Below are 23,807 nucleotides of genomic sequence, written 5' to 3'. Positions count from 1 at the left end.
GAACCACCCTCAAGCACAAGAGCCTCCCTTGATGTGAAAGGGTGGAGATGTTTCTCCTTAGTGCTGGCTGAAGCTTAGGATGGAGGAAAAATTCAAATCAGTAGGTTCAGGTGAACCTACCCAGTACTTTTATTTTCTAGAAAAATAGGTGCTGGTACTCACCATGAAGTTGTTACAGTAACTGCCACACTTTATAACAACAACAAAAAGAGGTACTGGTACTGTGTACATTTGAGTACCCTCTGAAAGAAGCACTACCTGAACTGTGCTTTCCAAAGCAATATGTGAACTGAAACACAGGTATTCTTCAAAATCTGCACTTCTCTGAATTTTGCAGTACAGCCAAGGACTGTGTGCAAAAATGCATATAGTGTGCCTTTAAAAGCATACTTTATATCAGTGAAAATAACACAAAAAATGCATCATATTAGGGGGAATTGCTTAGCCAAAAGATTGTATATTAGTATTAGGAGACATTTCCTGGTGAATTTTCACGATCACACACACACACACACACACACACACACACACAAAACAATACAACCTGATGTGAAACCTGATGTGAAAAGGTGGAGAAATGAACTTGAGGTTTGAAATGGACAGATTTATCCATCTTCAGTTCACAAAATAAGAAATACACAGTGGGTGCTCACTCATTATGGTATATTGCTTTTGCAAATATTAATTTCCTTTATTAGTTGCCTATTACAAAGGGTCTCTAGGAGCAAAGTGAAATGATTTTGTTTTCCAAGCCTTTTCCAATTCCAAGTATTTTGCCGGCACAACTACACACATCTTCACAATTTAATTTGGACAAGGGAAATGCAGACATTGCTCAAGAACTCTCAAGAGTTTACCCAGTACACCCAGCAATACATAAGTCTGACCCCACATTTTGATAGGAGACCATTGGAATCCAGATGATTTAAAACACACACACACACACACACACATCTGTGATTGGGCCAGGTGTGTGCACTCAGTTTAGTCCTTATGGGGATCCAGAGTCCAAGTAGCTGCATCCTCTGTGATGGACAAGAGGTAACCTAGGAAGAGAAATACCATGGGCTCTTGTACCGCTCACCCAAACCAACAGTGAAAAATTGGGATACAACTTCTTTTTAAGGAAAAAGTAACAGATGTACAAGAGATAGAAAGAGATAGGAGTTGCTGCACTCTGGAAAGACAAGACTCACCACTTTCACATAATACAGGGTAAATTGGTTCTCCTAGTTGCCATTTGAAGTTACCGGTATATGTGCAGGGCTCAGATTGGCTTGTGCTTGTGACGTCATGAGACATGGAGCTTTGCAACAATTTAAAACTTTACTCCGATCCTACCCTCAAACCTCCTCCCCAATAAGGCAACAAATGAAATCCTGATTGCTTAAACATTTCAGCTGGTGGCACCAGCTGCCCCCTTCATGGCCACTGTCCTGCAGCTTGGTTTGACTATCTGAAAGCACACTGCCTTTGAAGAACAGTCAGAAAGCAGTTACAGGATGCTGTGGTCCAAGGGCAGATGTTTTCTTGAGGATGGTCTTCTATTATCATTTTAGTTCCATTGGCTCCTGGCCTGGTTCCGAGTCTAATTCAAAGTGCACTTCGAAAGCCTTAAATCAAGGATGAGGAACTTGTGGTCCTCCAGATCTTGTTGGACAACAACTCCCATCAGCCCCAACCAACAGGAATGAGGGGAGCTGTGGTCTAGCAAGAGCTGGAGCACCACAAGTTCCTGATCCCTGTCCTAAATCATTTGGGAACCATCTGCTCTGACATGACCCTGCCTGTCCGCTGTGGTGTTTTGAATCTGCTCTGCATCCTGTCACCGCCAGAAGCATCATTGCTGAAAACATGGATCAGGACTTCTTTGGTTGCAGCACCCAGACTGTGAAACTTCCTCCCCTGGAAGGTCCTTCTGGCCTTTTCCTTGTCAGCCTTGTGGCATCTAGATGTCAGGGCTGGACCATGGCTGAGAGGTAGACATCAGTCAGGAGGTATGGGACAAACTAGTAGTCAGGAAGCAGGAGCAAGACAGCTGTCAGGACTAAAGGACAGCAAGGATACAGGAAGGCACCAGAGCTCATGAAGAAGTTGTTGCTTGAACAAGGAAGTCATCTTCTGCTCCAGAGATCCAGTGGCTAGTCTGAATGAGTGGATTCAGGAGGCTGCCACCAGCAACTCAGTTCTGCTTCCCCTGTGCGGTTTGGCAGCATGCAGATGTTCCTTTGTGTGCAAGTGTGTTGTGGGGCTGTTTAAAAGCCCTTTTGCAAACACCCCTGTGCTGCTCTTTAAACCTTGCAGGAGCTGACCGCCCCACTTTTCGACCACACTGGACCACTCTGGCTGGACTGGCCAGATCCATGGTTGTCTCTGTTTAATCTGGAGTTACACTTCCCAGAAAAATCCATTGTTGGGGGGAAACCCCCCCAAAAAAGTCTCTTGCCAGCACCTGATTGCAATGTTTGAATGACCTGCTTACAATATTAAGTCCCCACCCTTGCAGTGAAGTTATTAAACTGAATCATCCATTTGCATGCTCCTGAACTTAACTAGATGGCTGTTCGACTCCTACGCATAAATGTAGGCTTCAGTGATACATCTGGGGTTTTTTAATTGGAAGCAACAGAAAGTTCCGTTTATTGACTCTGCAAAGGAAATACAGATCAGACTGGGAGATTAATTATTAACAGAGCTTTCAAAAGAATCGGGCGACACCTTCCCAGCACAAACACTATTCTCCAGATAAGCTGAAAACAGGGCTAAGGACACCTTTCGTCGTGATTCCTAACATGGGGAGGGGGCAATTTAATTTTTAAGGGGGGCAATTTGATAATCTTTAGACCAAGTTAATGGCCTTTTAGACTTCCTCCATGTGAGTAGGAGTTCACTTTTTGAATAATAAGGATTATATATCACTGGGGGAGGGGTGTGCGTGTCAGGATTTTTGACATGCTTAGGTGGGGCATGGCCAAAAAAAAAAAAAAAAAAGGTTGGGAACCACTGTCCTAGCACATCTTACCAAATTTCTCCACAGAGCACAAAATATGCTACCTGGACATTTAGCTGTTGCAAGATTGGCTGTTTGTGGTAAAATAAAAAAATAAGGTATTATATATATAATAAATGTTCATGGATTTGCCAGGCAAACACATACATAAATGTATGGGCCTCATGTCTGAGGCAGCACAGGAGGGCAGTCCTGGAGCCATTTTGGCTCCCAAGCTGACCAAATGTTTTCTCTGCAAGGTCAAAGGAAGATGGAAAAGCCTCCCCAATGACTTTTCATTCACAAAACCTGTCTTAAGGGTATATCTGTGTATGAATAGTGTGAGCCTGTGACTTGGCTCAGGAACTAAGTATTTGTCACTACAAAAGACTGGCCAGGCTCCCCAGGGTATCCAATCAAGTAAGCATTAACAGGTAACCTGTCAGACAGGAGATAAACAGCGACAGGAGATAAACAATGCACTCAGATTTCTGTTGTAGACCGCCCTTTCTGTGATGTAGGTATGATGAGTCTGGGGGGCTGTCTTGAGCTACACCCCTTCTGTGATGTATGTATGATGTTTCTGGGGGTGGTCTTGAACTCCAGGGAGGGCAATTTAAGATGTCTATATAAGGGCGGGCACACCTTTGTTCGAAGTCCTCCTCCTCCTCCTGCGTGTAAAGGGGGCACCCTGTTGCAACAGTTCAATAAAGATCAGGCTTACTAGCTGCTTTGCTTCTCAATATTCTGTTTGACCTCCGCTATTTTCTCCGACCGATGGAGAACCTGCAAAGGACTCTGTAAGGGCTCGTGTGTCCCCCATAAGGGAATAAGGGCAGATTTTCGTTTATTACAGTGGACATGGGTGCAACATGAAACTTGACTTGACACATTTTGGCGTCATACCTAAGGTTATGAGTTCAAATCTGTGACATCTGGATCAGGTGGCATTGTGAAAGTCCTGAACCTGCGACTGGACTCAGGTAATGGACTGGATGACGGCCAATAACCTGAATCCCAGCGAGATGGATGCTCTGCATTCGAGTGTGCCTAGGTCAGGGAAATTGTCAGTTTGCTTGTTCTATATGGGGTTGCGCTCACTCTAAAAGAACAGGGGTGCAGCTTTGGGGTTGCTCCTTGATTCAGCATTGCCTCTGAAGGCTGAAAGTCTTATGTGTGTGCAGAAGTACCTGCTGTCAGCTTTGGCTGGTATGCCAGCCACAACGGTGGTCTAAGTCCTAGTAGCTTCTGGACCCAATAACTGCAACATGCTGGGGCTTCCTTTGGTTAAGAAGCTGCGGCTGGCATAAAACTCTCCTGTGTGGCTGTTCTCTGGGGCAACCTATGGACAACTTATGACACCCCTGTTAAAAGTGTTGTAAAAGGTAACAAAAAAGGTAAAGGAGCCCTGGACAGTTAAGTCAAAGGCGATTATGGGGTTTGCGGCGCTCATCTCACTTTCAGGCTAAGGGAGCTGGTGTTGTCCGCAGACAGCTTTCCGGGTCATGTGGCCAGCAGGACTAAACCACTTCTGGTGCAATGGGACACTGTGACGGAAACCAGAGTGCATGGGAACCTTCCCACCACAATGGTACCTATTTATCTACTTGCACTGGTATGCTTTTGAACTGCTAGGTTGGCAGAAGCTGGGACAGAGCAACAGGAGCTCACCCTACAGGTATATAAAACCCTGTGCAGTTCCAGACCAGGGCATTTGAGAAGCTGTCTCTCCAGCTAAATCCCAACCTGGTTACATACACTTTTAGCAACATTGTGCCAACAATGTTAGATTGTCGATATTTGTTGAAAACTTTTCTTTTCACCTCAGCCTTCCCAAATCCATCTTTTAAAATTCCTGCTGTTTTTAATACCTGCCAGTACCATTCTAGGATCTTTAAGCGATTCCTTAATAGTTTAGTTTTCTTTGCAGTTTGCTCAGCTGGGTTCAGAATTATTTTCAATTGCCCTCTTAAAGCATGGTTTCTTATTGAAATCATGTGGTTGCAGTTTTATGTCAGACGCCTTTCAAGGTCTGGTTCTGGTTCTCCAAAGACTGGATGAAATCCTCACCAGAATAGTTAACATTGAGAAACAATTGGATACTAGTTCCTCCCCTTTAAATGCCCAAGGGCTTAAAAGGATGATAAGAAATGACTCTGTTAACAACTCACCAACTCAAACTATGGATGAAGTGAGGTCCTGTCAAGTCTTGCAAACGAACCAGATAATGCTTGAGATTCACCGATACACTCATAGGTGGATGAACCGCAGACAAATTACTATGTCCTTGTCTCAGCTCCTGAATTACCATTACCGAAATGTAGATCTAGAAAATTTCCACTTCCTGCCTACCTTGAGAAACACCATGCGCCTATTTATGACCTTTAGGTCATCAACCCTCCCATCTCGACTCATGGAGATAAAGGATACCCTATGGTGGTTCCATTCTCTCCGCCCAGTGAGGGTATTTAAGGACGAAACTAGGAGGCAATTGGTCCCTTGCATAGAGTCAAAGCTAATGTGGATAAAGGAAACCAAGCTCAACACTAGAAATACTAATTGCCCGAAGGAAGAAAAGAACTCTGTAAGCCTAGAATTACAAGACCTGAAGAAGAGGCTAATGAGTATAAAGACTGAGATTTCTACCCAAAATATAAGGACAGTAGAGCCTAGAGCACAATATTTAAAGACGTCCAACAGCTCTTTATCCCATCGAAAGACATCAGTGCAACTCCCTGTTCCCTTTTCAAACGACACCAAATTAGATGAGGAATTTGGCGTCTCCGACATTTCTATGGCAACAACACATAAAGAACTCTATGTTGCTGACAATCTGGAGATATCCAGCACCAAATCTACATCTGGACCTTTGCCTAATGTTCCAAAAACTTACCAGAATGATCAGCCTTCTCTACTGTACTCCTGGCGAGACAGGATGGACAGATCTTCCGAATTCAATTCTGGCTCTTTGTTGGCCAGTGATCCACATTTTATAACACATACCTCATTAATACTTCCACAGCCACAGATAGAACCAACAATCCTCCAATTAACCCAGGAGGGAGAGGGGGATTGACAGTTAATGAAACACCATGGGACTGTTCCCCCCGCTTGGGGTGCGGTTCGTTGGGTTTTATCTTCTAGGGATACTTACCCTATCAGACCTCCACCTCTTTCCCATACCACTTTGACCCATGAGTCCTGGCCCAAGGATGACTTGTTATTGAGGGGATGTTACCCATCTATTGGGGAGGCTAGTATGGGATCTGGGATTTCCACAATTGAAGGGCTAGGGAGGAATGGCGGTGGGGCTAGATATCTCTATCGGCGAAGGGTTTCGAGATGCAGTGATCCTCGAACCCCTTCCAATCTACGCCCCATCCCAAGGGATGAGGGTAGGGAGAGCAAGGATTACACACCTCCGTCATTGGTGCTGTGCAATGCCAGGTCCATAGGCAACAAAACCGCCACCATGCGTGACTTTTTTGTCTCGCAGGGGATTGACCTGGCTTGCATGACGGAGACCTGGGTACGGGAAGGCAAAGTAGTCTCCCTACATGAGATAACACCCCCAGGTTTCTCTGTCCTCCATCAATCGCAGACTGTGGGTCGGGGGGGGAGGAGTAGCGTTGTTATTCCGGGAGGATTGCTCTTTCAGAGCTCTGCCATCACCGGCGATCTCCGGCATTGAATGTGTTGGTCTCGTGTGGGCCACCAAGGAGAGCTTGGCTGTCTGGCTGGTGTACCGACCACCTAGCACACCTGCAGCCACCCTGTCAGACCTGCTGGAGGTGGTGGCGGGCTGGGCCTTGGAGTTCCCAAACCTACTGGTTTTGGGAGACTTCAACGTCCATGCCGATGCCGCTCCCTCCTCACAGACTCTGGACCTAGTGACTTCCATGGCAACACTAGGGCTCTCCCAGGTTGTTTTGGGCCCCACTCATCAAGCAGGCCACACGTTGGATCTGATCTTTGGGGCTGGCATAGATGTGATCATGCTCCCTGCTGTGGAAGTGCCATGGTCTGATCACTACGCTCTGAAAGCCAAGATAGACTTCCCGCTCCTCCCCAGCTCGGGTGGCGAACCCATTTGGGCTCGTCCGCGAAATCTGATGGATCCTGATAGATTCCGACAAGCCTTGCGGAACACTGCTCCTCCTGGAGACTCATTAGATGACCTTGTTGAGGACTGGAATAACCGGCTCTTGACAGCCATTGATGAGATCGCGCCTAAGCGCCCTCTGCGACCCCGTCGAAACCGGGCCCCTTGGTTTACTGAGGAGCTCCGGAAAATGAAGCGGGATCTCAGACGGCTAGAGCGAGTATGACGACGGACTCGTGACGGAGCCTCAAGAACATCTTATAGGACGCTTATGAAAGCCTATGAGATGGCTATGAAAGCTGCTAAGAAATCTTACTTTGCAGCTTCCATTGCATCTGCTAGCTCTCACCCGGCACAACTTTTTAAAATAATTAGGTCAATAACGTCCTTAGGAGGACAACCAAATTTAAGCACAAATTCGACCCACAGCTGTGAGGCATTCGCGAGTTTTTTTGCGGAGAAAGTCCTGTTGCTCCGCCGTGACCTCCCTGCCAATTTAGATACAGTGACTGAACTGGAGGCCCCTCGACTGACTTCAGGTCCAGTGTTGGACCATTTCGATCGGATACTCCCTACTGATGTGGATAGATTCCTCCAAGTTGGTAGGCCCACCACCTGCCTCCTTGATCCGTGCCCGTCTTGGCTGATTAGGGAGTGTCCAGATGTTGTGCGGACCCCCCTGGTTCAAATTATCAATTTGTCCCTTGACACGGGGACATTCCCAGGGGAATTGAAGGAAGCAGTGGTGTGTTCACTCTTAAAAAAAACTTCATTAGATCCCTTAGACCTATCCAATTACCGCCCAGTTTCAAATCTTCCATACCTGGGTAAGGTAATTGAGAGAGCGGTTGCTGAACAGCTTGGTAGGTTTCTGGAGGAAACATCGGCATTAGATCCATTTCAGTCCGGTTTCCGTCCTGGTTTTGGGACGGAGACGGCTCTGGCTGCCCTAACAGATGATCTCCGTAGACAACTGGATCAAGGCGGGTCAGGACTGCTGATCCTTTTAGATTTGTCAGCAGCCTTTGACATGGTCGATCATGATCTTCTGGACCACCGCCTTGCAGACGTAGGGATACAGGGCATAGCCCGTAACTGGTTGTGCTCTTTTATCTCTGGTCGGGGACAGAGGGTGGCATTAGGGAGGGAAATGTCGTTGCGCCACTCCTTGGTGTGTGGAGTGCCGCAGGGCGCAATTCTCTCCCCAATGCTTTTTAACATCTTTATGAGCCCCCTTGCCCAGATTATCCGGAGCTTTGGGCTGGGCTGTCACCAATATGCTGATGACACTCAGCTCTATCTGCTGATGGATGGCCACACTGACTCGGCCCCGAACACACTGACCAGATGCTTGGAAGCTGTGGCTGGATGGTTTCGTCGGAGCCGATTGAAACTAAATCCTTCGAAGACAGAGGTCCTATGGCTAGGTCGGGATGGCATGGGGATGAGGGACCAACTCCCTTCTCTTGCGGGGGCCCAATTAGTGCCATTGCCTTCCGTTAAGAGTTTGGGTGTAATCCTTGATGCCTCCCTTTCCATGAAGGCGCAAGTTACAGCAACAGCCAAGGCGACATTTTTCCACCTTCGCCGCATCAAGCAGTTGGTCCCTTACCTTTCCCGCCCCGACCTGGCCACAGTGATCCATGCGACGGTCATCTCCAGGCTTGACTACTGTAATTCGCTCTATGCAGGGCTGCCCTTGAAGCTGTCCCAGAAACTCCAGCGGGTACAGAATGCTGCAGCGAGGCTCCTCACAGGGTCTCTGCCATGGGAGCATATTCACCCAGTGCTTTTCAAGCTGCACTGGCTCCCGGTGGAGTACAGGGTCAGATTTAAGGTGCTGCTTTTGACCTTTAAAGCCCTTCACGGCCTAGGACCCTCGTACCTACGGGACCGCCTCTCCTGGTATGCCCCACGGAGAGCCTCAAGGTCCATAAATAATAACACCCTAGTGGTCCCAGGCCCTAAAGAAGTTAGATTGGCTTCAACCAGAGCCAGGGCCTTTTCAACTCTGGCTCCGGCCTGGTGGAACGCTCTGCCTCATGAGACCAGGGCCCTGCAGGATCTGATTTCTTTCCGCAGGGCCTGTAAGACAGAGTTGTTCCGCCTGGCCTTTGGCTTGGAGCCAATTTGATTCCCTCCCTCCCTCCCTCTCTCTCTCTTTTTTTCTCCTCTTTCTTTCTTTTCCTTCTCCTGCGATGAGGCTACATTTTAATATTTTAATGTTCCATTATGTTAATGTTGTATTTTATTTTTGTTTTTAAGTTGTAATCATTCATCTTGTTTTTATTATTGCTTGTAAGCCACTCTGAGCCCGGCCTTGGCTGGGGAGGGCGGGGTATAAATAAAAAATTATTATTATTATTATTATTTACCCTGAATATTTAAAATAAATACATACAGTATGAATAATGAATAAAGCAATCTGCTTCAAGGTGGAACTGCTTTCATACACAACAGGCCACAGAAACAAACACTTTCCCCCAAAGATTTTTTTAAATATAAAAAACAAATACTTTTATTTATGAAAAATAGTATGTTTTTCAAACTGTACATAAAAATATTTCAGTGTCATCCTAGCTTCTCATGTAACAGAAGGGTCTCATTGCCATTAAAAAAAATTAGCCAGCATGAAAATGGTTAGAGGACTTTAGCCAGGATTCACAGACCTGTTGATATCTATAAGTATAAATTATGTGCTAGATCTACTTTTATAAAAAAAAAGAAAGAAACAGAAGATCAAAAGTCCATTGAATAAACATAATTGCACAATATGTATTAAAATACTGAAGGCGCCCTTAGAGAATCCATTGTTAGGATATTCTGATATAAGGTTACATACAGGTTAGTTGCAGAAGCTTTTGGGAAGGGCAGGAAGAAGAAACATCTTATTATTGAAGATCCCAAAGGAGGAATTGTTGACCAGGTACAGTTCCTCTGTGCATCACAAGGGGGCAGAAGAAACCAGCTAAATATTCCCTGTTCCTAAAGCCAAAACTGCGAGGATTCATTCAAAACTGGGCTTCAAGTTATTGTGGGAGTTTTTTTAGGAGACGGGAGAGGCTCAGTGACACAAGGAAGCTGTTTAGAAGGGAAAGTCTATTCAGGGGTTACTCAGAGAAAAGAAAGAGAAATTGCAGGGTAAGTCCAATGTCTGCACTACAGACACTCCCCACTCTTCCCAGCATTTGCAAATCAGTTTTGAAATAGCTTTAAAAAATAAAATAAAAACTATTTGCAGTTGTAAAACTTGCATTTCTTTCCTTATTTAAAAATAGCAGTAAAAGTTGGTCACCTAAATGGCAACGAACAGAAAAGCCAAGGGAACCCTCCCTCCCTTTGCTGGCCACTTTTGTGCAGGGGGATTCCTGCTCAGTGACAAAGCAAATCACAGACTCTCTGCCTAACCTGCCTTGTCTCCCCTCCCAGGGACTCTTGATAGCAAACAGAAAATGATCCAATTTGCACATCAACATTCATATCTGAGTAACTGGGAACTGCAGGTGGCCAAAGAGCTCTTGCTATTTTGAGTGGCACCTACACTAGCCAACAAGGTTGGAATACTATGAAGGACACCCCATTTCATCCCCCCATTCCAGATAATAATAATAAAAGCAATTTCAGAACAGAGACTGGACTACCGAAGCTCTTTGTTCAGGGCTGGGTGTGCTCTGTGCCAAGATAGTACAAATTCTGCAGCAAGAGACAAGCTACGAACACTCTGCAAACCAAACTAATGTGCATACATTTCCTTTGCTTGCATATCTCATTCTGCTTCAGCCAAGTTATGGAAAGTGGCCAATGATCTAAAGGTGCACCAGACACTGGATATCCTACAGAGCCCTTCTCTGACTCTGAAGAATCTCCCATGGTCTAAAAACTTGAAAAAGGAGAGGTGTCGTTCTGCAGCTTTCCTGTGCTAACTCAAGTTCAGAGAACACACACCCCTCTTCCCTTTGACCTAAACTGCAAAGAAAAAGGAATGAATCACATCCTGCAAAGCAAAACAAGGACCCACTGGTATTTGTTTGAGTAGATGCCGCCACTGCTGGACACAACTCGGGCACCAAGAGGAAGAGTTCTGAAAGGTGTTACAAAAGGCCCGTCTCACAAGTCTTTGCAAAGTCTCATTGATGGCGGTTCCTTGAAAACTGCTCCTTCGAAGGACACACCTGCAAAACCTCACCCAGGAGCTCTGAAGGCAGGCAGGCAGGCAGGCAGACATCCCAGAGCCAGTGCTTCCAGCCTCTCTGCATTGCATGGGATTGCTAGAACCACTTGGAGGGTGCCGCCAAGCCCTTACACCAAGGATCCTGCTTGGCTCTGAGCAGGCACCATGACGGGTATGGCCCCCATGCGGCTCAGGGTGGAGGAGGTGAGCCCTTGGGTGGGGGCGGCAGGCTCGTGTAGTCGGGGGGCCTGTGGCTGAGCCCCGTTTGTCCTGTGGAGGGTGTTCCTATGGATTGGCACATTGGCGTGGTGGCAATGGACCCCATTTGCCATGGGCGGGAAGTAGAGGGGCAAGGACTGGCTGGAGAGGCTGGGCGTCGGTGTGTGGGTCCCGCCGCGGTGGTTGCTGAAAGGGGGCTTGTAGCCCACCGTGCTCCCAGTGGCTGTGGTGATGGAGGCCGTGTCTGAGGGCGGCTTGGACGGGTAGAGTTTGTGATCCCGGGTCGTGTTCATGGAGGACAAGGTGCCGTTTTTGGAGACGATATCAGAGCCAGGACTTTTCGCCCAGGAAAGAGTCTTTGGGGCAACAGCATCTTCCCTGTGAAGGTGGGGAAGGGGAGAGAAAAAGATGAACTAGTGAGGGGAAAGGAGTGAGAGGAAGAACCTTTTTAGTTTTCTGTTTCTGTTATGAAACAGGTGGTGTAACCTGATACTAGGCCTAGCTTTTATTAAATCTGTTTATAGGTAAAGGTAAAGGGACCCCTGACCATTAGATCCAGTCGTGGCCGACTCTGGGGTTGTGGCGCTCATCTCGCTTTATTGGCCAAGGGAGCCAGCGTACAGCTTCCGGGTCATGTGGCCAGAATGACTAAGCTACTTCTGGTGAAGCAGAGCAGCGTGCAGAAATGCCGTTTACCTTCCTGTCAGAGTGGTACCTATTTATCTACTTGCACTTTGATGTCCTTTCAAACTGCTAGGTTGGCAGGAGCAGGGACCGAACAATGGGAGCTCACCCCATCGAGGGGATTCGAACTGCCAACCTTCTGATTAGCAAGCCCTAAGCTCTGTGGTTTAACCCACAGCGCCACCCGCGTCCCAAATCTGTTTATAGATGACCACAATAATTTACTGTTTAGGAGCTACCAATCTTTTCCATGTATGCAGATGGAAATATGTTAGCACAATACTGGAAAACAACTACTAACTTAACTCTAGAGGTATGGTGGCCTAGACTATGGAACAGCTATTGTGGATATGAATGTAAGAATATCAAATGGAAATCAACAATGCACTGTACCCGAATGAATTCCAGGGAAGGGAGAAATAAGGGACAATTTCTCCCTTCCCTGAGGTTCATTCAGGTATAATGTGTTGTTGATTTCTGTTTGATATTATTGCACTTGTTTCTTTCATAGACAGCAATCTGTTCACTGGCCTTCTGCTGTTGCGTTTAAAAGTATTTCCAAACAGATTTTAGCCTCTTTAGTCGTGTCTGGTCACAACTTGCCTGCCTTGTGTTGCAATTTAAGAACCTCGTTTTCACTCACTTGATCTCATTGGCCATCTCCTCCTGTGATTCTTTCATCTTCCTTCTGTAGAAGAGCATCTGGAGTGGAAACAAAATGATCAGGCCAAGTCCAATGAGGGCTCCTATGACGGCACCAGCCACCATGGCTCCATTGATCGCTGCAAAGGGAGTCACAGCAGAGAGAAAACAGAAAATGGTAGTAAGAGGGGGAAGAGAAGAGATTCCAGGATCATAGGCGTGGGAAATCTGATAGGAACATAAAGAAGGGCCCTGCTGGACCAGACCAGTGGCCCATCTAGTCCAGCATCTTGTCCTCACAGTTGCCAATGAGATGCCTATGAAAAGCCTGCAAGCAGGAACTGAGCACAAGAGCGCTCTCCCCTTCTGTGGTTTCCAGCAACTGGTCTTGAGAAGCATTACTTCCTCTGATAGTGGAGATACAACACAGCCATTGAGGATAGTTGTCGGGCGGCAGAGGAACCAGCCCCCACAGCAGGTTGCCAGGAACGGACAAGACAAGGAAAAGTCCTTACCATCTGCTTTTTATTCAATATTTACAGAGAGAAGCTTGGGAATGCAGCCTCTCAGAATAATGGTATTGTCCCAAGTGAATCTCCACCCCCTCCACCTCTCCCACTTCCTCTTGAGTCATCGCTATGGGTGCTGAAATGTGCCCTCTGCCTTTGAGCTCTTTGCTCTCCTACTTTCAAGGCTCGCCGGAGTCTGGGAGGTGTGTGGGTGTGCCTGGAATTATTTCCGAGTCCATCAGGTGTTGCCCCCACCAGTGCTTCTCCTCCTCCTCCTCCTCCTCTCCCATTATTTCCCAGCTTTTCCCTTCATCTGCCTCTGTGATCTCCCTCAAACCCCTGTTGTAATTCTGAACTGTCTTCTTCTTCTCTGGAAGGGTCAAATTGGGGAGGCGGTCTCCACCATTCCTCCTCTGCCTAGTCGCTGACATTGGTAGAGACTCAGCTACACCTGTCAATTATAACGTTTAAAATGTGTTATAAAAATGTGACACCAGATGGCACTATAGAGCAGCAATCTATTGTCAACAGTAAATTGCATTGGGAGCTATACAGTGGACCCTCTGGATACAAACTTAATTCGTTCCAGGGGTCCATATGTACCCTGGAAAGTCTGCAACATGGGGCACCACTTCTGTGCATGCACGCAGCGTGATAGAACACTTTTGTGCATGCGTGAAGTGCGCAGAGTGCTTGTGTGCATGCACACATAGTCAAACCCACAAGTATACACTTCCGGGTTTGCCACATTCACTGTATAGTGTTTTAATAGCGTTTTTAATATCTGTGTTGATCCAGCCTTGATCTGGCCCCAGAATGCAGCACAGGCCCTCTTCTCCTTCCCTAGTCATGTAAAAATGTGCAGCAGGAAAAGAATCTGGGTATGGAAGGGTTAAGAACCCTTGACGCTTCCATTTCCGTGCAAAGCATTCACTGGCAGCTCCGTAGGGTCAAACCAAGATTGCACTCACGTGGATACACCTCCAGGGCGATGGTGCAGCTGGAAAAGCCAGCATCGCTGGAAGCATTGCAGAAATATGTTCCGGACATACCCGCCGTGAGGTTGTTTAGCCGCAGAATCCCCCTCTTGCGGTCTGCAAAAATTACAACAGAAACAAGGCTTCAGAGCAGCAGTTTATTTCGGTTGGGATCTTGTTTTTCATCCAGCGATATTGTCCTAAAAGCATGGAATGAGCTCTGCTAGGTCAGGCCAAAGGTTTATCCAGACCAGCTTGCTGTTTTTGTACAGTGTGAGATGCCTCTGTAAAGAACACAAGCAGGGCAGGAACACAACACCCACTTGCTCCTGCCTGCGAATCCCGGAAACTGTTATTCAAAGGCATACTGCCTCAGCTGTAACAACCAGTAGCCATGGATAGCCTTATTCTCCAGGGACAGATCTAAACCCGTTGTTTATAACGTTAAAATGCATTATTAAAATGAGACACCAGAGGGCGCTGCAGAGTGGAGAACCACCGACAAAGGGAAACTGCCACTGAACCTTATAGAACGTTCAATTTAATAACATTTAGAAGATCAATGTAGATCCAGCCCAGCTGTACACAGGCTGTGTTTGCGCATAATGCTAAATCATCATTTGTCAATTCAGAGACAAAGCTGAACCCCTCCTGTACTTCAAACATCTTTACGTCTAAGTTAGGCTTGGGGAACCTGACTCCAGCTCCCATCAGCCTCAGCTAGCATGGCCAATGATCAGGCATGATGGGAGTTGTAGTCCAACAATATCTGGAGAGCCACAGGTTCCCCCTCAAGCCTCGTCCTTAGATGTAGTCTTTGCCTTCATCTGTGCAAGGGGTATTAACTCTCTGTAAACTGCTTTGAGGTTTATTTACAATTAAGCAGTGCACAAAATTTATGAAATAAAGAAAATTTATTAATTAATGACCACTTGAGCCCTTATAGTCCATCTAGAAGCACTGAGATCCTCCGATGGGGCACTTCTAGTGGTTCCCTCACCCCTTATGTTTGGTTGACGTTCACTAAGGACCGAAGTGGTAGACCCTGCCCTGTGGAACTCCCTTCCAGTAGAGATTCATCAAAAACCGTCCCTCCCTCCTTGCAATGCCTTTTAAATACTGTTGTGCTTTAGACAGGCCTTTGCAACATGAGTTTTTCTTTAAACCAAGCAGTATGTACTGATGTTTTATTATAGAACCATGCAATTGTAGAGTTGGAAGTGACAACGAGGATCACTCTTGCAATGCACGAATCTTTTGCCCAACCCATGACGCTGAGATTAAGCATCTCATGCTGATTTCTCAAATTCCATCTTCTTGATACCGTATTTTTCGCTCTATAACACGCACCTGACCATAACACGCACATCGTTTTTAGAGGAGGAAAACAAGGGAAAAAACATTCTGAATGAAACAGTGGATGTATCATTTTTGTGCTTCATGCTGTGGCCACACACATGTGATCTGATGGTGAATTTGGGGTGACCCAATGCAAAAATCCTGAGAATCCCTGTGGATCCATGCTTTGTAACCACATTTTTGCACCATTGCAGCCCCAGGCAACAGTGGGTACGTGATTTTTGGGGGGCAGGCTGTAGCCATGGACATGCTATGTGTTCTGATGGTGAATTTGGGATGACCCAATGCAAAGATCCTGAGAATCCATGTGGATCCATGCTTTGTAACCACGTTTTTGCACCATTGCAGCCCCAGGCAACAGTGGGTACGTGATTTTTGGGGGGCAGGCTGTAGCCATGGACATGCTATGTGATCTGATGGTGAATTTGAGGTGACCCAATGCAAAGATCCTGAGGATCCATGTGGATCCATGCTTTGTAACCACGTTTTAAGTGGGGAGGGAAGGAAAAATATAGAAGGGACAAGGAGCACGAGAGGGGTGTGCGGAGAAGCAGCTGGCTAAGAATGCAGGAGAGGGGTTTAAAGGGGGGGGGAGGAAGGCAAAAGTCCACCCACCCACTCAAGCCAGCCCTCTCTCTCTCTCTCATCTGCATCTTTTCCGCTGCCTGCCGAGTCCCCAGACGCAGCAGCAGCAGCACCGGAGCAGGGACGCTCTGCTTTCCTCTCTACTTGCCTGGAGGGGAGGGGTTGCCTGGAGGGGAGGGGATTTCACTGCTCTTTGTTCCGTCTGAGCAAACAGCAACCGAAACAGAACAGGGTGGGCAGTAAGACCCTGAGGCAGAATGCAGGAAAGCAGCAGCCCCCTCTCCTCCGTGACGGCGCACTATGATTTTTGCCATGCACTTGGGACAAACGGCTCCAGGGACCACACATTCGCTCTATAACACGCACAGACATTTCCCCTTACTTTTTAGGAGAAAAAATCTGCGTGTTATAGAGGGAAAAACACGGTATTTAAGGGCCAGCTGTATTTGTTTTATATGTTGTAGGCTAGGTTGTTATATTTTATGAAAGAGTGGATTTAAAATACTTTAAAAACTCATTAAGAAATTTGCAGAATGCTAGTGCACGACTAGCATTTTAAGACAGCATCTTAAAAAGTAGAGACATCACCTTGCCAACAAATGTCTGTATAGTAAAAGCTATGGTCTTCCCAGTAGTGATGTATGGAAGTGAGAGCTGGACCATAAAGAAGGCTGATCGCTGAAGAATTGATGCTTTTGAATTATGGTGCTGGAGGAGACTCTTGAGAGTCCCATGGACTGCAAGAAGATCAAACCTATCCATTCTTAAGGAAATCAGCCCTGAGTGCTCACTGGAAGGACTGATCCTGAAGCTGAGGCTCCAATACTTTGGCCACCTCATGAGAAGAGAAGACTCCCTGGAAAAGACCCTGATGTTGGGAAAGATGGAGGCCACAAGGAGAAGGGGACGACAGAGGACGAGATGGTTGGATAGTGTTCTCGAAGCTACCAGCATGAGTCTGACCAAACTGCGGGAGGCAGTGGAAGACAGGAGTGCCTGGCGTGCTCTGGTCCATGGGGTCACGAAGAGTCAGACATGACTAAACGACTAAACAACAACAACAACAGTGCATGACTAAACAACTAAACAACAACAAATTGCATGGGCTCCCCAAACCCTCTGCACCTCAGTGCTCTCTCTTCTGAAGTAAGCCTACCCAGTTCCCCCAAGCTTTCCTTACAGGACCTGCTTTGCACATCCTCAACCATCTTCATGACTCTCCTCTGAATCTGTTCCCACATGGACATATTTACCATATTTTTCGCCCTATAGGACACAAAAATGAAGGGGAAATGTGTGTGCGTCCTATGGGGCAAATGCAGGCTTTCGCTGAAGCCTGGAGAGCGAGAGGGGTCCGTGCGCACCAACCCCTCTCACTCTCCAGGCTTCAGGAGAGCCCCACCGCCAGCCTCACAAGCTCGAGGGACAGCAGGGAGGCGCAGCGCGCCATCCCGCTGTCTCCTGACCTGGTTTGGAGGCTGGCGGAGGGCTTCCCCCTCCCCCAGCCCCGCAGGCTCCCATGCAGCTTCGGCATCGCTCTGGGTCCCGTTCTGGGGGCTGGGGTCGGGGGAAGCTCAGGCTTGTGGAGAGCTTCCTGTTCTGGGAGCTAGGGTCGGGGGAAGCTTAGGCTTCCCCTGCCCCAGCCCCATGCCTGGGGGAAAAATATTTTCCCCCCTTTATTCCCCCCCCCCCCCAAAATGTAGGTGCGCCCTATGGGCCGGTGCATCCTATAGGGCGAAAAATACGGTATTTCCTACCTTGCACAGGTTCAAAGAAAACTTGATCAGTGGGTCCAGTGCGTCTCCAGTTGTACTTAGGGATAGGCTTGCCAAACGTAGAATTGCAGGTCATGGTAATGTTCCCCCCGACACGAGGGCTTCCATGAATCTGACACTTTGGCAGGGATGGAGGAACTGCAAAAGAAAATAATGAGGGTTAAAAATCTGCATCAGGTGGCCCATAGTTAACGAAGGTGAATAAGATGGAAAATTATAACATTGCCATCTTCTGGCCATAAATAACACTGCATCTGGTTCTGAATAAGGAGAGGGAGAAATCCATTCAGTTTGCATTTTAATGCAAAGCTATCTAATTTGGTGCCTCCCATGCACTGAAATGCAACTATCAATTGAAATTCACATGCCCCATTTTTGCAGTACAGATCTCTAACAACTAAAATGTGTACTGAAAAAGCATGTACAGTCGTACCTTGGAAGTTGATCAGAATCTGTTCTGGAAGTCCATTCGACTTCCAAAACATTCAGAAACCAAAGTGTGGCTTCTGATTGGCTGCAGGAAGGTCCTGCAGCCAATCAGAGGCCCCATTGGACATTCGGCTTCCAAAAATAGTTCACAAACCAGAACAGTCACTACCGGGTTTGTAGCGTTCAGAAGTAAAAATGTTCAAGAACTAAGCTGTTCGAAAACCAAGCTATGACTGTATTAGGAGAAAGTGTGCACTAAACAACACATACACTAGTGAAAATAATGTGCACAAAATATTTATATGCAGGGAAATTGCATGCAAAGATGCAAATATTAGAAGATATGCACACAAAGGCACATGTGCATTTTCATGAGGGCATTAGAAAAAGGGGGGAAAGTTCACAGGATTAGGGTGTGAGCAACTGAAATTGACAGATTTGTCAATCCCAAATTCTGGTAGCATTGGCAATCATTGTGGGGCTGTGTCCACATCAGCTACCTCTCTTGAAATCCTGACTGCTTTGATTCTTAATGCCTTGGTTCATGTTGCCCTAGTGACACTACAGGGGATAAACCTTGTTGCTACGTTTTTGTTTTAAAAATATTTTCAAATTTTGTCTTTGTTAAATGTTACCACCCAGCGGAGAAGAAACCCTACGCCCAACCATTAAGCACATTTGTGATATGAAATTGTGATGCAGAATTTTCTTAGGAACTCAATCTGGTGTACTAAAACGAGGGCTGTAAGTAGCTGCTTGCCTAGTGCCCTCGGGACAGTAGGAAATACCTCTAACCTCAGGTTCCCCCAAACCCACAGCAAGCCAAGGCTCAACTCACCTAGGACTGTAAGGTTGATGAGTCCAATGTTTTGCTCGCTCCCGCTGTTGAGGAGGTTCACTGTGCACATGTACTGGCCTGAGTCGGCTTCTTTGGTATTATTAATTGCAATGGAGACATTATTGAAAGGCATGGGGTAGAGGAAGCTGAGCCGACGGTTGAAATCCGAATCTACCACTTTTGTCCCGCCGGTCATGTACACCATGATCTGAAAAGCAGAAAAGACAGGAAAGGGATTTAATACAACAGCATTGCCAAAATAGGAAAACAGAATTCAAAGTGTCTAACAACAACAACAACAACATTTGTATACTGCCCTTCATCCAAAGATCACAGGACGCTTCACAACAAAATGATAAGACAAAATACATAATCAAAACAAGAACAAACCAAAAACTCCCAATCCCATAAACTTAATGTTAGCAAAAGTAGCTTGACGTTAAATGGATTTTTTAAAATTAACAATATGTATATGTTGCCCAATAACAAAGCTGACAGCGTTGAAGTGTTGGGAAAATGACCAGTTCCTGGAGGATGTCTCAAGAAGGAGAATTGTATGTTGAAACAAATGCTGTGGCGCCACAGTAGGTGATTTGTTTTATAAAAGAACCACAAGGAGGCCAATTGGGTATCTATCTTCTTAGGCCAGTGGTTTTCTACCAGTGTGCTGGGGCACCCTGGCGTGCCTTGAATGATGGTCAGGGGTGTTGCGGTCAACACTGGCCTCAATCCCTCCCTCCTCCCTTCTCTGATGCCTTCTTGCATCTTTGGCTCCTGAAGGCTTGCACACAAGGGGTTGTAGCCAATGCTAGTTCTACTCAGAGGAGCCTCATCGAAATCAATGGCCTTAAGTTACTTAGGTTCTGTTATGAGTTTGGGGTGGGGGGTGTCAGACCTGTCTAATCCCTGGATCCAGCAAGTGTTAAAATCTAATCAAACCTTCTAATTTCTGGATCCAGGACAGATTCCATTGCTGGAATAGGCAGCCTGATAATGGCCCACTAAAGATGAGTTGTTAAGGGAACACAGGGAGTGGTTCTGTGCCAGAGGCAAATGGGTGGGCCTGCCTCCCTGGTTAGTTAGTTAGTTAGTTAGTTAGTTAGTTAGTTAGTTAATTGAATTTATATACCACCCTATATATTTTTCACAGAAAATATCACAATATATAAAATCAAAATAAGAACAATAACCCTATAACACTCTCCGCAAAAGAGCCACATTTTAAAAGGGTATAGGATGTCAATCAGGTCAATCAAAGGCCTGGTTTAAAAGGAACGTTTTTGCCTGGTGCCTAAAGGTATATAATGAAGGCGTCAGGTGAACTTCCCCGGGGAAAACATTCCACAGACAGGGAGCCACTGCAGAGAAGACCTATTCGCATGTTGCCACCCTCCAGACCTCTTGAGGAGGAGGCACGTGAAGGAGGGGCTTAGAAGGTGATCTTAGGGTCCAGGTAGGTTCATATGGAAAGTCCTTGCGGTATTGTGGTCGTGGGCCATTTAAGGCTTTATGTGTCAAAACCAGCACTTTGAATTGGGCCCAGAAACTAATCGGTAGCCGGTGCAGTCGTACCAGGATCAGTGTAATAGTTGAGAGTTTTGTAGTGGAGCAGTGAAGCAAAGCAATGGTTGGTTTCTGTTTTGAATCCAAGGCTATGACTATGGGAGAAGCAAGTCCTTCTTGGGGTGTTAATGTTTTGAACCCTTACAGCAGTGGCTCAGGTAGTATATATGTGTAAAGAAACCATATATCATAAAGACACCACAGTATCCACTGTGCCTCATTCCAAAGAAATTCAGACTCTAGGTAAACGCCTGGGACCCCTGGGATCTTGCATCGCTCAGAGATTGGGGTGGAGTGCAATAGTTCATTAATTTCAACGAGTCAGCTCATTGAACCCGGTCTGTGAAAATGTACATCAATAAATGCATACTGCTGAAAAAAAGATGCATATGTCACATAAAATCGAAATATTCCGATTGATTTTTCAACCTTGAACATTTTTGCTGCTGGCTAGAATGAAAGCTACCCTGGTGCTGTCGTATGTGCAGAAAGCTCCCCCCAAAGCTCTACAATGTTTATTATTATTATTATTATTATTATTATTATTATTATTATTATTGCCAGTGATCCCTGATTTGTTGTTACTTTGGCATCATTTCCTGAATGTCAACAAGACAGGGTTTTGTTTTTTCCACTCCTGGGAAATTCCAAGAGGAATAGGAAATGGGAGCAGAAGTTGGCACTGGTCATTTATTCCAGAATTGAAATCTGGAAAAGAACTCATGGTTGGAATGGAAATCAATCCAGTCTGTTGTTGTATTCAGTCCTTAAGCAGTATGAAAATGGCAAGAGTCCCCCCCCCCACTTCATATAAATTGTGTCTCCGTTGCATTTAAACAAGTGGTGTGGAAAGAATTGTGTTAAATCCAAAATTTACACAACCAATTCTGTAAAATAGTGTGGGCAGTGAGATGAACTGCAAAGCATTTGATGGAACCTGAACTGCAGTGGAATGGAAATAGCGCTGCTTGTGGCAAAGGAAGGCCAGGAAGGAAAACACGGCTCTCTTGCATGGTCCCTTGCACGGCCCTCTAGGACCTGTACTGCATGGTCCTATATGACCCTCCACCAGTATGGTGCTCTCTAGAAGTTTTGGTCCCCAACTCTGTTTAGGGAAATGCTGATGTTTCAAGTTTTATTCTGTCTTTAGTGTTCTGTTGGGAGCCACCCAGAATGTCTGGGGAAACCCAGCCAGATGGGCGGGCAGGGTATTATTATTATTATTATTATTATTATTATTATTATTAGTGGCACTCAACATGGCCCAATATCACCCATGATGGAAGAAGCAGGACAACCCAGCTCCCTGCTGAACTTACACTGAAGACCTTTCTATTTCAGCTGGCATTTTAAATACTTTTTAAAAAATGGTTTATTATATCCATCACAACCTTGCTGTACACTTACAGCAGAGCTTTCCAAACTTTTCACGTTGGTGATGCACGTTTTAGACATGCATCATTTTGTGACACAGTAATTCAGCTTCACTAGCAAACTGGACGCAGGTGGCGCTGTGGGTTAAAGCCTCAGCGCCTAGGACTTTCCGATCGAAAGGTCGGCGGTTCGAATCCCTGCGGCGGGGTGCGCTCCCACTGCTCGGTCCCAGCGCCTGCCAACCTAGCAGTTCGAAAGCACCTCCGGGTGCAAGTAGATAAATAGGGACCGCTTACCAGCGGGAAGGTAAATGGTGTTTCCGAGTGCGGCTCTGGCTCGCCAGAGCAGCGATGTCACGCTGGCCACGTGACCCGGAAGTGTCTCCGGACAGCGCTGGCCCCTGGCCTCTTGAGTGAGATGGGCGCACAACCCCAGAGTCTGTCAAGACTGGCCCGTACGGGCAGGGGTACCTTTACCTTTACCTTTAGCAAACTGGAGGTTAAATGAACGTCTTTTCAGCTCCGGGAGGAGCATAGGGAATGTTCGTGCGACACACCTATGCACTGCAGCCGACACACTTACATGTCGCGACACACAGTTTAGAAAGCTCTGGCTTAGAGGGCTATGGTGCTTTAAGCAGCATATAAATTGTGAAATAAACAAAATGAACAATAACCCAAAGCATCTTGAGCAGTCAGGGAAGGCTATCTTATATATACAATTGAGGACCACACAGCGAATGTCATAGAAGGATGCGCCAAGGACGTAGTGGGGGGGTTGCCAGGGCAATGGCCTTGGGCAAATTTTTCTGGGTGGCACACTTGGCTCCTAACTGGACAAACCACTCAGATCAGATCCCGGCATCGCAAAGCGACTCTGGTCTGGCAGGGCAGCATGAGAAGAATGCAACTGCCATGTGCCAAGGCTGGGATGGAAGGGCTGTTGTGTCTTTCTCATGCTGCGACTGGCCTGCCAGCCCTGAACTGCTTTGCAAGGCTGGACTCAGTCTCAAAAAGTGGGTTGGAGCTGGCATTGCTCCAGCAGTGCTGGCTGGACTGGCACAGCAGGTTCCGTTTACCCGGGTGGCAGCAAACCATGCTATGCTACTGGGATGTCCTCATACATCTGAATAGCTCTGTGACACCACTACAGTCACTATGTGATCCCTCTTTGTACAGGTCAGCCGTTCGCATCCTGCTGCCCTGAGCCAACTGCGGCCTCTCCAGAATGTGTAAATGGATGTGCTTTAGAATGTGATTTCTAATGCATGTTCTGGTGCAAATAGAGCAGCATCAGGGGATTCACTACTGCAGCATGGCTGCAGTCTGGTTGCTAAGGGAACAGTGTATGTTCCCTCTCCCTTCCAACAAATATTTCACAGCACATTCAACAATTACCGTATATAGAGAACACTTTGAGGGACCCAGAAATGTTTCCAGAAGGTATCCCCAATCTGATCTCTAGTTAGGGTTATATTTACTAAGAAATCCCTGTTGCCTTGCAAAACAGCTCGCAGTGTCTTTGCCACTGAAGATGCACTTCAGGAAGAAAGTGTCATTGCAACACTGATAAATGCACATGCACACACTTA

The 23,807-nt window shown here is 46.5% G+C and overlaps 1 protein-coding gene across 1 annotated transcript in view; it reads right to left on the bottom strand.

Moving 5' to 3' along the window:
- Positions 1–9,581: 9,581 nt before the first annotated feature.
- Positions 9,582–23,807, bottom strand: part of ESAM (endothelial cell adhesion molecule) — a 101,954-nt gene continuing 87,728 nt past the window's right edge. The window contains exons 3-7 of the mRNA XM_083713687.1: positions 19,280–19,487; positions 17,995–18,150; positions 14,288–14,410; positions 12,809–12,947; positions 9,582–11,859 (exon numbers count right to left, since the gene is read on the bottom strand). Of these exons, the coding sequence (XP_083569813.1) occupies positions 11,391–11,859; positions 12,809–12,947; positions 14,288–14,410; positions 17,995–18,150; positions 19,280–19,487 (1,095 nt within the window). The 3' untranslated portion in view covers positions 9,582–11,390. The remainder of the gene's footprint in view (positions 11,860–12,808; positions 12,948–14,287; positions 14,411–17,994; positions 18,151–19,279; positions 19,488–23,807) is intronic.

The sequence above is a fragment of the Podarcis gaigeae genome (genome assembly GCF_964106915.1).
Source record: "Podarcis gaigeae genome assembly, chromosome: 15".
Lineage (NCBI taxonomy): Eukaryota > Metazoa > Chordata > Lepidosauria > Squamata > Lacertidae > Podarcis > Podarcis gaigeae.
This window is presented reverse-complemented; position numbering and strand designations above follow the sequence as displayed.